Source organism: Anopheles gambiae, chromosome 3 (assembly GCF_943734735.2).
Source record: "Anopheles gambiae chromosome 3, idAnoGambNW_F1_1, whole genome shotgun sequence".
Taxonomy (NCBI): domain Eukaryota; kingdom Metazoa; phylum Arthropoda; class Insecta; order Diptera; family Culicidae; genus Anopheles; species Anopheles gambiae.
Window position 1 is genome coordinate 57,534,599 of NC_064602.1, and position 14,771 is coordinate 57,549,369.

Below are 14,771 nucleotides of genomic sequence, written 5' to 3' on the forward strand. Positions count from 1 at the left end.
TATATCCTTTGGAAGTAATCTAAAGCTTGACAGTTTAGATAACTTTATTGCACAGACCATAATTACTGTTGCACAACTTTTGCCAAACTTTATTTTTTTGTGGAAAGTGGATATACAAAAACCAGCAATTGAAGGACTTATTCCAGAAAATGTAATAACTTCAGATTGGTTTCCTCAAAATGATATCTTAGGAAGTGGAATGGTTGATGTGTTGTTTACACATGGAGGGCTATTGACGATTCAAGAAGCAATGTGGCACGGTATACCAATGCTTGGTACTCCAAATTATGGTGATCAGTACCAAAATGTTCATCGCATAGAGAAACTGGGAATAGGCAAGAAGCTGTATCTAGAAGATTTAAACGCAGTATCATTAAAAGGTAATTTGCTTGCCATCATCCACAATGAAAGGTACGTGTATATCGTCGTTACAAAAGAGTATCCTAATTTGTGTGATTATTATTGATTACTTTTCATTACTCATTAGGTACAAACAGAGAGCTACAGCAATCGCAAAAACCATTCGTGATGAACAAATAACACCTCAAAGAAAAGCTCTTTGGACTGTAGAATGGGTGTTAAGAAATTACGGAACCATCCAACTGTTAGATGATTTGAATGAAGTAGGATATATTGAAAAGAATTCTCTGGATGTATTGTCAACCCTGATAATTATATCTATATGTATAAATTTCCTGTTATTTCGTATTATACAGGTTTGTGTCAGTTTTATGACTGCTAGAGTTGTTCGAAAAAATAAGATGAAGAAAACACCTTAACATCACTGATAAGATCTAGAGCCATTTCTAACCAACGTTTAGAGTCAATTGTTGATAGGGTAATTTGTCAATTGTTGCACACTGAAGGGATTGTTTGATTTCAATCAAAATATAAAATACAAAGGTGTTCACTGGGCAAATTAAACCTTAGCTAGTGAGGCACAATTCTTATTGGTTTATCAAAGAAATCCATTTGTTGTAATTGAAATCAGTCGAAAAACTTTCATCTGTGTTTAAAAAAAAACAAAAAACGCTCTTTAAAAAAATAAAACAGTGGAATATTCTACAGAAATGAACAATATTTAAGGAAAAATGCTGGCTTTCATCAATGCTTTATAAATATATAAATAAACAACAGTTTATACGCAATGTCCAATAGGTGGAGATGTGCCACAATTGTCAAATTATTCTAAGTTTTACTGAAATAATAACACACAAAAACAAGACGCATTTTGAAACGCATTTTTTTTCATTTTGAAATTTTACGATATAGTCAATTTTTATGTGAATATTTTGCTGCTGAAAATATATCTACTCACTTAAGAAACGTCATTTAATTTGTGTCAGCGTAGGTTTCAAAGTCCAAACAGGATTACAGGTCGACGCATAGCTCTTTTTTGCACTAATACAAAGATCTTGGCTTTGACAGTTGCCTCGTTCATTTCTACACGCACACAAGCTCGAAGTGAACGGGGTTTTAATTTGTAACTGTTTTTTTTCTTATTTAGGTGCTCTTTTTTTTCTTAATTGAATAGAGTCAAGTATGTGTTCAAATGTGTTCTCCCAACAAAAATTCTTACCAAACATACTGGTTTGCTCAAAATTTACAGTTTTCTTTGTGCCAAATACTTCTGAATATCAAAGATTTTTCGGTGTTTTTTTCACCGCTTGCAAAATGTTGTCGATATGACATTTCATTTCCATCATAATAATTTTTAATTTCTACAGCATGATTTTAAACGCGGCTTTCAGCTAGATTGAGTTTGACAGTTATTTGTTATGTGTTTAAAATTATGTGTTGAAACTTGGATGCGGTGAATAACAATGTTTACTTTCGAAACTGACTTGAAAAACCCTGTAATACAGGGGTTTCCAAGTCACTTTCGAATGTGCACATAATAATATATGTATTTCAAAAGCATTCAAATGATGTATTCGAAACATAATGAAATATAAGTATTTATTCATGATTTTCAACACATCCCAAAGAACTGTCAAACTCAATCCAACTTAAGATGTGATCAAAATCATGCTGATGAAATTAGAAATTATCATGATGGAAATGAAATATCAGAGTGATGTGGATCTTGCACGCGGTGAATAACTACGTTCACATTCGAAACTGACTTGGAACCATGCAAATAACTACAGGTCGGTCCGTCTAGTGTACTTCCACAAATTTGGTAGCCACAAATTTGACAGCCAGGGAATCCAAAGTTTCATACAAAGGCTAAGAACCCACTTGAAGTGTATCTAGCTATCTTAAGTTAGACCCAGCGGTCACTCTTGGTCGTCTTGGAGGTGTGTATGACTAGATGGGATCTTCTAACCGTGCGGCCACAAAGAGTGAACTATACAGCGAAATGAACTATTTGTCAGGTATGACTAATAGTTTTATTACATTTTTTAAATTGAATTGAAATCTGCATGTCACGGAGCGTTGAAAAGAAGTTATCATGGATCAAAAAATAAATTCGCATAGTCCTATGTTGATTCTGTAACGAGTGAAATTCAACTATAAGAATATTAAACCTAATGTAAACAAGACTTCATATATATAAAAAAATATATATGCTTTCAACGTATTAATAATCTTTTAAGTTGTTTATAGAGAAAAATGTATAAAATTCCATTTCTGCCCTTGAGAACTCATCATATCCTCAAACATTCACTATTACAACAGGCATACATACTATTCCAGTAAACTTATGAACCAATTAACAATTTTCTTGCAGTGACAAGACCGATTTATTATTTTATTCACAATTAAAATTTGGATTCTTATATGTCAAACTGCTTGTAACAAACTTGTTCTACTTGTCAAATTGTTCTACATTACGAGACCTCGTTCCTACACAGTCCTTGTTTTATACAGACGTCACACGAAGCGTAAACTTTGACGTAAACTGGATTTACTCCATACAACGCTATAATCTTTTGACAGGAAGTTTACGCTCTCTCATACAAATCAATCGTAAACTTTTTGAGTTTACGCCTCGTGTGACGTCCGTATTAGAACATTTACAATTCATCTTACTGTGAAGCGCAATGAGCATTAAGGAAACCAGGTGAAGGAGAATTCGTCACTTGACATAAGGTCCCCAGGATTAAAAGCATTGTTGACGTTCTTTTTACTTGTTAATGTGTTTTATCTACAACATTTATTCAATTTAATATACTAATTAAACTTATTCAGGCTATGTGAATTCTTATTTAACATTAAAACATAGATTGAACATTAGTATTGTATTATATAACTATAAAAACCAGTCTTATTTCAAGAATGGATAGTAGTTCACTGTGTTTCCGACAGATTTATGCATAACAACTAAGAAATCTTTTATTTTACATATTTTCACATGCTTTGCTCATTATCTAAGAGATGCAAGGACGATTCGAGTGCAGTTGGTACACTTACTTATTTAAGTAAGTTGTTACACTTACTTATTTATATTCGTGACGAATATCCCATGAGCCCTTTTGTTAATGGGACTCATTTTTCGAATCAATAAAAATACAAAAATGCAATTAATATCCAAGAAATCTGTTCTATTTACTATACTTTGTGTGCGGAAATCAATGGGTAACGGTTTTAAAATAATGTGAGGTTCCTCAACTATGCGACCCCCAAAGGATCATCGATTATTAAGGCTCAGATTAACCGGCAGGCGACTTAACCGTGCGCATGAATTTTACAGCTCGGCATGAATATCGTGGCGAACATTTGCGGCAATAGTCAAGCACGTCGATGTGACATGGTCCGGTCAACAATCATTCTTCAGGATGCTGGATCCCATCCATGCAGACACCCGATCTCCGTCAGATCTCGCTTCACCTGGTCCAGCCATCGAGTTCGCTGTGCTCCCCTGCGCCTTATGCCGAACTGGGGGTCGCTGTCGTATACGTTCTTGGTGGGGCATGAGTCCGGCCCCAGCCATCGTATCCTACCAGCCTTCACCACCATCAGGATGCTCGGTTCGCCGTACAGCTCAGCAAGCTCGTGGTTCATCCTTCTCCTCCCAAATCTAATGCTCAAACACACCACCAAAGATGGTCCGGAGGATGCGTCGCTCAAACACGCCCAGAGCGTTTGCATCCTCCGCTCGGATAGTCCAGGACTCGTGTCCGTAGAGGACCCAGGGAAGTGCCATTCCCAGGGAAGTGGTACCGATGCATGATGCTCCATAGCTTCATCCGGTGTAGGGTGTTGTAGGCCGCCTTGAAGTCGATGAACAGGTGGTGCGTTGAAATCTGGCGCTCTCGGCACTTCTGGAGGATCTGCCGTAGAGTAAAAATTTGGTCAATGGTGGATTTGTCTCCAACAAACCCAGCTTGGTAGCTGCCGACAAAATTTGTAGCCCGGGGCGCATGTCTGCAGAACAGGATCTGGGACAGTATCTTGTAGGCGGCATTAAGGATCGTTATGGCTCGAAAATTCGAGGAATCCAACCTGTCGCCCTTTTTGTAGACTGGGTGGATAATACCCAGCTTCTACTCCTCCGGAAGATTCTCCTGCTCCCAGATTTTCACGATCAGCTGATGCATTTCGACGGTAAGCCTTTCCGGCCCCATCTTAAAGAGCTCGGCCGCCAGTCCATCGCTGCCAGCAGACTTATTGCTCTTAAACTGCTTGATGGTGATGGCAATCTCATCCAGAGAAGGCGGAGGCACCTCGTCGTTTGCGCTGATGCTGTCGCTGTTGTTACTGTTGTGCTGCTGCTGTGGTGGTTGGCTCGTTCTGCCACTTGCGCCAGCCTCTCCTGCCTCTGATCCTTTCACCGATCACCGATCCTTTTTCGATCACCTCCCGCTCGTCTGTTAGCAGATTTCTTTCCGCATCCCAGCACATTGCGTTTTTAGGACCAAACCCGCTCCGTGCCACCTTCAATCTCCTATAAAATAAGCGGGTGTCCCCCGACTGGGCTAGCTGCTCTAGCACCTGTTCATCTGACTCTTCAAAACGGCACTGTTTGGCCTGGAAGAGCAGGGTTTGCTGTTTCCTCAGTCGTCTATAGTTCTCCACGTTCTGACGCGTTTCATGCCGTAGCATGCGGGCCCGCGCTGCATTCTTCTCGGATAGTGCTCGTTTGCACTCTTCGTCGAACCATTCCTTTTTCTCTCTACGTGGTAAGCGGCCGATCTTGTGTTCGGCTGCGGTGCTGATGGCTCGTTCCACCATATGCCAGTGGTCTGCGAGGGGCATCGCGGCGATGTTGTTGTCGGCCGAAAAAGCTTCCCCGAGCGTTGTCTTGTATGGATACCCCTCCGCTACATCAGCACACTTCAACCGGTCCAGGTTGAGACTTGATGTGTCCTGACTCCGTTGGTTGTTAACCACGGAGAGTTTCTGGCGTAGTTTTACCATGACCAGGAAATAGTCCGAGTCGACGTTTGCGCCTCTATAAGTTTTTTCGTCGATAATAGCCGAGAACTGCCTTCCGTCAATCAGAACGTGGTCGATTTGGGACTTTAAATTACGGCTAGGATTTTTTTTAGTCTAGTATTTCGTATCTAGTAACTGGTGATATTATCAAACTTCAGAACAATCGAACCGAACAAAAGTTATTGATTGAAAACTCTGATTGATTTTGCTAATGGAGGATTTTAATTTCGAGCTGTTTTGTATGGGGTTTGACAGTTGACAGCTGAAATCATGTCAACACTCTATACAAAATCACGTGCAAAACCATCCTCAAATTTACAGCCGAGATGATTTCAGCCTGAAAAATATGTAAACAAACGCCGATTCGCCGCAAGCTCGATCAGGTTAGCTCAAGAAGGATTGAATTTTTATACTGAAGCATACATATTTTGCCAAGAAAGGTGGAACAAGAAACAAATTTGAATCGACATTTTAAAATGTGCTATAGTATTATAACTCACATCAAACATAAAAAGCGTAGTTCTCAAACGGATAGATCCTTGATGATGAATATTGCTCTAGTGACAGGCAGAAATTTCAGCTCGTTGGCTGGAAAAAGGAAAGGGAATGTCGTTCATCCCAATGAACACGAATGTGATTTCGGTACTTTTGTTTCGTACCGTGATTTCGGTACGGCCCACCGTTAGATCCGCCACTGCCTATAGAGTTTGTCGATACACTATTCGAATCGGTAATCTATTAATCGGTACACTATTCGTAAATCGGTAGAACTACAATATTGACCAACTATCATTTGAATCGTTATCGCTAGAACGGTTGGGGCAAAATAAAATTTTTTGGTTGGTTTGCATTAGTGGTGGGAGCTCGGAATCGGACTTACACGATTCCGATTCCGTGTTCGGAATCAATCCCGTAACCGATTCCGATGCTGGATTCGATTCCGATTCCGGAGTCGATTCCGGAGCCTATTCCGGAATTGATTCCGGAGTCGGCATCGGAATCGATTCGGTGATCGAAATCGGCCCCGGAATCAGAATCGGCTCCAGAGTCGGAATTGACCTGGGAATGGCAATTTACCACGGTAAAGGAATCAGGATTGACTCCAGAAATAGAATTAGATCCGGAATAATAATCAGTCCTTAAATTGAAATAAGAAATTTCAGAAATGCAATCAGTCTGGGAATCCCCATGAGAATGGATCGTTTACAAGTAAATTTTGTTTCTTTGCGGCTATCCATACAGTCCATACGGATCATTAGACCCAAATGGCTATGCTTATGGAGATGCCGGAACCCAGCCAATTCTGATTCCGTATCCGATAGCGATTCCAGAAAACTTTGGAGATAGTCGGAATTGATTCCGACAACAACTTCATTTTTCCCATCACTAGTTTGTATGCATTCATTTTCATTTTTCATATTTTTTCGATTTATCGAAAGAACCATAGCGTTATATTCTTGTGAACCGATTTATTCATTTTTTCACGTGAACAGAATGAACCATGTGGTACTGGTTCATTTGGCACAACGCTACTGGATATAACATAACGTAGCATATGTCGATACAAATATTTTGTAATGTTTGTGTTTTATTTGCAAGCTTTACACTACCATTGGTGATATTAATATGTAATTAAAATGTTATCATTCAGCGTCGGTTCACTTTATTGTTCATAATATCTAAATTCATTTATTATGATATATGATATATGAGCTTATTAATGTTTATTCATGATTTTTTAATGTAACATTCTTCTGTTGTAAAGTTATCAATATCTATAAGTTAACATTAATCTTGAATTTTATTCTAAAAATGTGAATTATTAACCACATAACTCGGGTGTTTAACTGACTTTTTAAACACTTTTTTTTAATATCTGTTGCAGGTCTCGATCGAAATCTTGTTCTTCCGGCTGCGGTTTTTCACCGGGCAGTCGAGCAGATGAAAAAATCATCAGAATTTACCTTTTCCGTTGTCCTAAAGCAAGAACAATCAAACTCTGGGACCATAATATCATTTTCCAACGGAATTAATAGGTAGGTTTCGAACTTCAAAGCACCAGTTGTCTCTTCTTTTACTTTTTTCTTTTCCCATCTCAACTCATCTACCTGGTAAAAATATGTAAAAACAGACCATGTGTCGCCACTATCCTTAGCTTATCTAATGTTTGATGAGCATGTTGAAAGACATTTATTTATGAAAATTTAATACACAATGTATACGATACAACAAACTTAGCACTACTCCCGTTATTTTATTATCTGCGTGTCTGAAGAAACCGGCGCGTCTGTCTATTAGACCTCCTTGAATAGTAATATTTACATTATTGCTACTTTATACACAGTATCTCAAGTGTGTCCTTGTAGAACCAGCGCGTATCATATATTTTATAATTTATGAAGTTTGTTATCCTTCGCATTGTTTCTTCATTCGATGATTTAAATGCTTTTGTAAATGTTTTGTAAAAGTGTTAAAAATAATATTTAATTCAATATTTGGATTTTCTAAGCATCATTGATTTCACTATGCACACAAGACTTTAATTTTCTAAGCCAATGTACTATATGTTAACTTCATCCTATTGTTTTAAGCAGGCATCTCAAATCCTTCTCCTCAATTTTCTGTTTAGTCCAGAAATTTCGCCATGTCCTATTCTTCTTCTTTTTCTCTAATCCTAATCGAAACATTGTAATAATTAATATTAATGTTAAGGTATTTAGAATTACAATCAAGTGGAAGACGTGACGAAATACGTTTTCATTACACACACATAACAGCAGCGGGTGTTACGCAGATTCTAACGGAAACATTTCCGTATCGACTTGCGGACGATATCGAGCACAAGGTGTCACTTACTGTTAGCGGCACTGAAATGCAGCTATTCATCGACTGCCATCCACTGTATAAAAGAGTGACACATTTTTTACCAGATAGAAATTTTAGTGCTTCCAATATGCAATTATTCGTCGGACAAAGGAACTCAAATAGTCATTATTTATTTAAGGTAAGTTTGAGTATTGTCTCTTCCAAATATCCGAAGAGCGATTAAATACTAAATATCTTTGTTGATTTATGATCCAATTATATATTTTATGACTAATATATTTCTACTATTCGTATACTTTTTATCGCTTCGCACGTGACAACACAGGGAGAATTAAAAGATTTACGTCTTATAACTGGGTCTTATGGTTATTTATCTCAATGTGAGTTGATGGATGCACAATGTCCTACTTGTGGACAATTTTTAGAATTAGAAAATGCTTTACTAGAATTAAAAAAAACAATGTCACTGTTAACAAAAAGGGTAGGTATTCAATAATAATCCGTATATCAACCTTTCTTTATTTAATTTAATCGATGTTTATTACAGCTAGTGGAAGCAGAGAAGCGTGTCTCGTATATTGAGGAATGTGATTGTAAAAAATCATGCTTAATAAATGGTACAACTAAAAACGATGGAGATGCCTGGGATATTGGATGTAGTCGTTGTGAGTGCAGGCAAGGAATAGTCAAATGTGGTCCAAGACCATGTCCAGAGGTTAAATGTAAACATCCAGTATTAAAAGAGGGCGAATGTTGTCCTGTGTGTTTGAGTAAGTACTTTCTAAATAAACTATTTTTTTAATGTGTTACAGGAGAATGTACGAACCACTCGAGTAATGGCAATTCGCCAAAGCGACGATTTTGTCAGTTTACTGATATCATTTGTTGAAATGTAACGCATACACAATTATGAATATTACCAAACCACCTAAACTTAAATATTTAGATCGTGTAAACGGTTTTTGTCGGCCTGGGGATACAGTCGTCAACTCGTACGACTTAACAACATGCCCGTCATGGGTTCAAGCCCCGAATAGACCGTACCACCATACGTTGGACTAACTATCCAGCAATGGGTAATCAATTAGTCACTGAAAGCCAAGCCCTCTAGTGGTACAGGCAGGGCTTGACCGACACTAGTTGTTGACTCTTCAACTTCATTAGATATACCACCTTGTTTCGCGACCTACTTCGGTCCCAAATACAGTCGTATGTCGTGGGTCACTTGTATTCATTGGTACGCATTTTTTTATTTTGAATTATCAAACTCATTTAAATGGCTTATTACGGAACAGAAATCATTTCAGGTTGCTTGCAAATAAAAATGTAGAAAAATGTTTAAAGCAACCTGAAACATTTAAATCTTTAAATCTTAAAGCATTTAAATATTTTCATGTTGAAGAATATCTCTAATATCTGCCATCTAAATCATTTATATTAAGTTTCTTACCAGCTATTTTAATCCATTATTTTCCACTCAAAACTGGTTATTATCGGCTGAGTAGTCGGATGGAAACCGCTTATCTTGAACTATCATAAATTCTTTGCTAATTTGTTTATGAATTGCTCACCAAACGGTACTCGCAAATGCAATGGCTTCATTATCTGATGTACTAGCTGTATTAAGCTGAAACAGTGAAACATTGATGTTCATTGATATGCAACTGATTCAAGACAAGGAAGTATTATTCAATAGATAGAAAACCGGTTGGAACTACTTGATTTTTGAAATATAGATCAGTGGTTCTCAAACTATTTTCATCCAGCGTCCGCCTTTACAGGGTTTTCGAGGATTATATAGACATGTTCATCGAGTTGTAGATTCGTTCAAGCATATAATAGACTCTTTCAGCGAGATATAGAATTGTTCGGAAGTAGGCGTTGACATGCTCGGTTATACTGTAGATCTGTCACTTTCGTACCCCTTGGACTGCAAGTTGGATCATTCTCATCAGAAGGTAAACAAACGGTTTTCGAAAAAATATGCTTTTTTCAACTAATTTATGTATTAAACAGCTTGGAGAATGATTATTTGCTACTTTTAGGACTTTTAAGAATGAAAAATTGAACCCTGCGGCACAGTGTGTAAACAAAACAAATGACAACACTACAGAATCGCTGAACATGTCAACGCCTACTTCCGAACAATTCTATATGTCGCTGAAAGAGTCTATTATATGCCTGAACGAATCTACAACTCGCTGAACATGTCTATATAATCCTCGAAAACCCTGTATGAGTTTATTAATGATAGCACCCAATCATAACGTATCATGAGTTACTAACGTTGTACATAAACCCCCTACAGCTGTTAAGCAGAGGAGGGGGGAGGCTGGACCTGGTAGTGAAGAACTGCTAGAATCGGCTTCAGCGCGAACCCATTGAGAAGGACTGGCAACTTCACAATACAATAGTTAATGGGGAAGAGTCTGTAATCGACCAACTACTTCTCTAACATGATGAAATGGTTACCTCGAGGCCTCAGGCGACCGCTTTGTCCTTTTGAAATTGAATATAACACTGATCGCTTTAGTGATCAGATTTAGAAAAAAATTAATCATTTTTTCATGTTTGATAATGTCCAAACATTATTTTAGATTTCGACTTACTTTAATTTGTCTTTTTTGGTTTTATCCAGGAAATTGGAGATGAACAAGAATAATCAGGACTATGATCAGGAACAGTTTACTTTACTTATATTTTAGACTTTCGGTATAAACATCGCATCATCACTTTTGTCGTTAGACTGCTAGAATCTCTAAATTACTTGATAAGACTGTATTGATTACCACAATTTCCACCAAATAAATATATTGTTTTTAGCACATAAGTCCTTTCCATTTATGAGAGAATTTACAATCAACACAGGAGCATCTATTTTTGTATAATTCTTAAATCTTTGAATATATTTTTATGGAGTTTTTTACCTTTCTACATCTTATCTTTTTTATTTATTTTTACTTTTTCAAATTTTTATACAATTGATTTATATGATAACCAAAGCATAGTTTGTTTTATTTTTGAAACGATTTTGAAATTTCACTTTATTAACAATAGTTTAACAATTAGTATATGTTCCACAAGATACAGTGCCCAGTTCTGTTCTGACAGCACTTTTCAACTTCTATTTGTTTGACTGCCTTAAGGCGTTTAATACGTAACATATTCTGTTTGATAAATGTTTCGATCACTATAACTAGTTTAACATTCTAACAGCCGATCGAATACAAGGAATTACTTCCTTGAAAGCATGACAATTGGCTGAATTTGTAACAATAAATGCAATAAAATAATCAACATTACAGTTCTTATAAAACGTGACAAATTAGTAAGCAGAAGCATTAAAAGATAAAACATAAATTTGATATATCGCCATCAGTCACCAATACCAACACCCATCTGTAGATTTTCCCTTGTTATCGCCCACTAAAATAATGGGCGATATGAATCACTTTGGGAATCACTGGAATAGATGATGAGCGTAATTTAACAACATTGGATACAACAAGCTTTGCAACTTTTTCTTAAGAGTTTCGAGTTGTCTGTATTTTATATCATTCTATTTTCTTGTCTCATTTGCAGAAAGCTGTTACATTACTAAGAAAGACTTTGAACATGGTGAAATCCAAATCTTAGGCTGTAGAAACTGTTCGTGTGTAGATGGTAATATGCATTGTGAATTCCTGCAATGCCCCGAGCTGAAGTGTCCACCGGAACAACAAATGTCAGTAACGGATGAATGCTGCAAATTTTGTCAAGGTATTTCATCGTTTCCATTAACATTACCACCTCAAGATAACATATTCTTGGGAGACACGCATCAGCAGCCTCGAGAGCAGCAACATCAACAACGCCATAAAAATATTAAACTGCAACACCAAGAACTTGATTCTTTTCAAGTGAATAATTTTGCACAATTTAAAAATAATGAAAGTACAGAATTACATATATCCTCAAGTAAAACAAAATCCGGCGGAACTCTTCACACTATCACTGAAAGTACTAATGATGAAAAACGGGTGGCTAATGTATTTAGTGCCAATAGTAATTCTCAATTTATTAGAGAGTTTCTCATCGATCAAAGGATACATAATCGGCAAACTGATGATCACGATGATATTGACAACATTCAACAAGATAAGCAAAAAACGTTGGGCGATGATAGTGAAACTCTCTCCATGTTGATCATCACTAACGATCGTTCGCATGGTCAGATGAATCTTATTGACGATCAACTCGGCAGAGTTCAACATAAGGACATAAACTTTGATCTAGAACAAGAAAGTTATGCCAAGGATGTGGATAAACAAGATAACCTAAATTTGGGAAAATTCAACAGAGAATCCGATGCATTCCGATAACTAAATCCTTTGATAGCGAGTCAAATGTTATCGCATGTATATGGAGTATATTGTAATCATTGTGAAGTAAAAATTCACAGTACCTATAGACTTAAAGCAACGGTAAACGACGCATTTTCGAAGAACCGTATCCTGTATACAAAACCGTGCTTTTCCTCATCTTCATCCAAACGACAATTTGAGCTTCTCACCAGACGCATATTTCATCCGTCGTGCCACTTCACTAAAACATTAGCTGTAAGCACTTATCCGTTGTTGGCCGAAAGTCATCATCCATCAAACAAACAGGAAACACATATGTACTTGGTTTAGATGTATCTAATGATCTTTAAATTTTCCCGACTAACGTTGAGATATTATTTCTGCCCTTTGGATATTTTCGACCATTCTTCGCTCTACAACACATACAATATTCTAAACTAACAATTACCGTGTATGCAACATATCAAAATTTACTTAAAAATTTAATTCATTTTTCTTTTCATGTCTGATATAACAACCATTTTGGCTTGCTTCTTCTCTTTCATCGAATTCTCCAATATTTTGCTAATTAATGTTCTACTGGGTTATTGTGAATAACTGCTATGAATAACATTCCGCTACATAACGATGCTATACTAATGATGCTTGGACAAAATTTATACTTTCTGAAAAATTATTTACACCATCCGCTATACTTCCTAACATATCAGGAGTGGACTATTGCTCAAAAGGCCATGCATGTCACAATAACGCTACGTGTCTTAACCTTAACACCAAGTACACGTGTACCTGTCGTTCGGGCTTCCACGGAGATGGGTATCAATGTTTCGGTAAGTAGCAGTTCGTGTACCTAACATTTTCATATCCATTCAAGCAAAAAAAACCATACTTATAGCATAGGGTATTACTTTACATATATTAATATATTAAGGATGCCACATGAAAAATGTGTTTTTTATATATAACATTATCCTCAAATCTTACGACATCCTGCAATAACAAAAGTCAACTTGTTATTTTTCTAGTGAGTACTTGACAGGAAATTGAAGTGAGGAAATTGAAGTTTCATAAAGTTTCATTTTTTCCAAATTTATTATTCTCTACAGAAATCCCTTTAATTTACATAGTCATCTCGTGCAGAACTTAAAAATAAACTTAAAGTAACACATTGTCAAACTAATGCACTCAATATGAAAGTTTTTTTTTCTACGCATTATTACCTGTCGCTTCATGTGATTCCACAATGGACATGTTTCACTTTAATTTCAGAAAATAATACACTTCTGACACCATCTTGAAAAATAATATTAAAATTTAAGCTACATACCATGAATCTATTATTTGCTTCGTGTTTGGTTATACTAAAGTCTATATTTTTTAATTGCACTGTACATTGTCCTTTAAAAAGTAATCAGTAAATTAGTAATCATAAAACAATTGTAGCGATATAAATTTAAAAAATAACTCTTCTGACATTCGCGCCTTCAAGCCAAAATTGATGATATTCGTTGACATTCGATCGACATTCACACAAAAACTGTTTTAGGTAAATATTTTCACGCCACGCGTGGGCGCATGAAATGTTTGGCATTTCATGGAACGACAAATACCTACGTCACACAAAGCGTAAACTTTGCTGTAAACTAATTGTCAGCCATACAACCCCTATAAAGCTTTTGCCAGGAAGTTTACGCTCTCCCATACAAATGTAGCGTTAACTTTTTGAGTTTACGACTCGTGTGACATCCGTATAAAACGCACTATACAGTATGACAGATGTGTGTAGTTCACTTCTAACTTCTCATTGGCTATTTTTTCACGCTAGTCACGGTTGCACGGTTATAATGTAGCAACTTGATTTAAATTACGGAAATATAACAGAAATATAGCCAAGATTATTTTTTTCTATTATTATATAGACTCTTCTACTATTTGGCGTAACGTCCTACGCGGACATGCCGGCCTATACAGGTTTTTGAGACTTAATTCATTACCATGCAGCTGGATAGTCAAACCTTGCTATGAGGGGACGGTCCATTCTAGGCTTGAATTCATGACGGGCATGTTAATTGAGTCGTTCGAGTTGACGACTGTACCACGGGACCGCCCCTTATATAGACTCTTATAGTATTTAAAATTGGACGCACTTCTGCACTACTCACCTAAATCGAGCAAAACCTTTTGATTTAACAGACGAATTAAATTTTCCAAAAATACTAC

The 14,771-nt window shown here is 36.7% G+C and overlaps 1 protein-coding gene across 22 annotated transcripts in view; it reads left to right on the plus strand.

The window, feature by feature from the left end:
* LOC1272707 (protein kinase C-binding protein NELL2) overlaps positions 1–14,771 on the plus strand; it is an 89,964-nt gene that overhangs the window by 49,520 nt on the left and 25,673 nt on the right. For 16 of the 22 annotated variants that reach the window (XM_061661905.1, XM_061661898.1, XM_061661906.1 and 13 more), the window contains 5 exons: positions 7,268–7,418; positions 8,095–8,386; positions 8,534–8,689; positions 8,756–8,978; positions 11,791–11,967. In XM_061661905.1, the coding sequence (XP_061517889.1) occupies positions 7,268–7,418; positions 8,095–8,386; positions 8,534–8,689; positions 8,756–8,978; positions 11,791–11,967 (999 nt within the window). Of the gene's footprint in view, positions 1–780; positions 2,379–7,267; positions 7,419–8,094; positions 8,387–8,533; positions 8,690–8,755; positions 8,979–11,790; positions 11,968–13,261; positions 13,382–14,771 lie in introns of those variants that run through there. The other 6 variants (XM_061661911.1, XM_061661909.1, XM_061661913.1 and 3 more) reach the window with 5 other exon arrangements.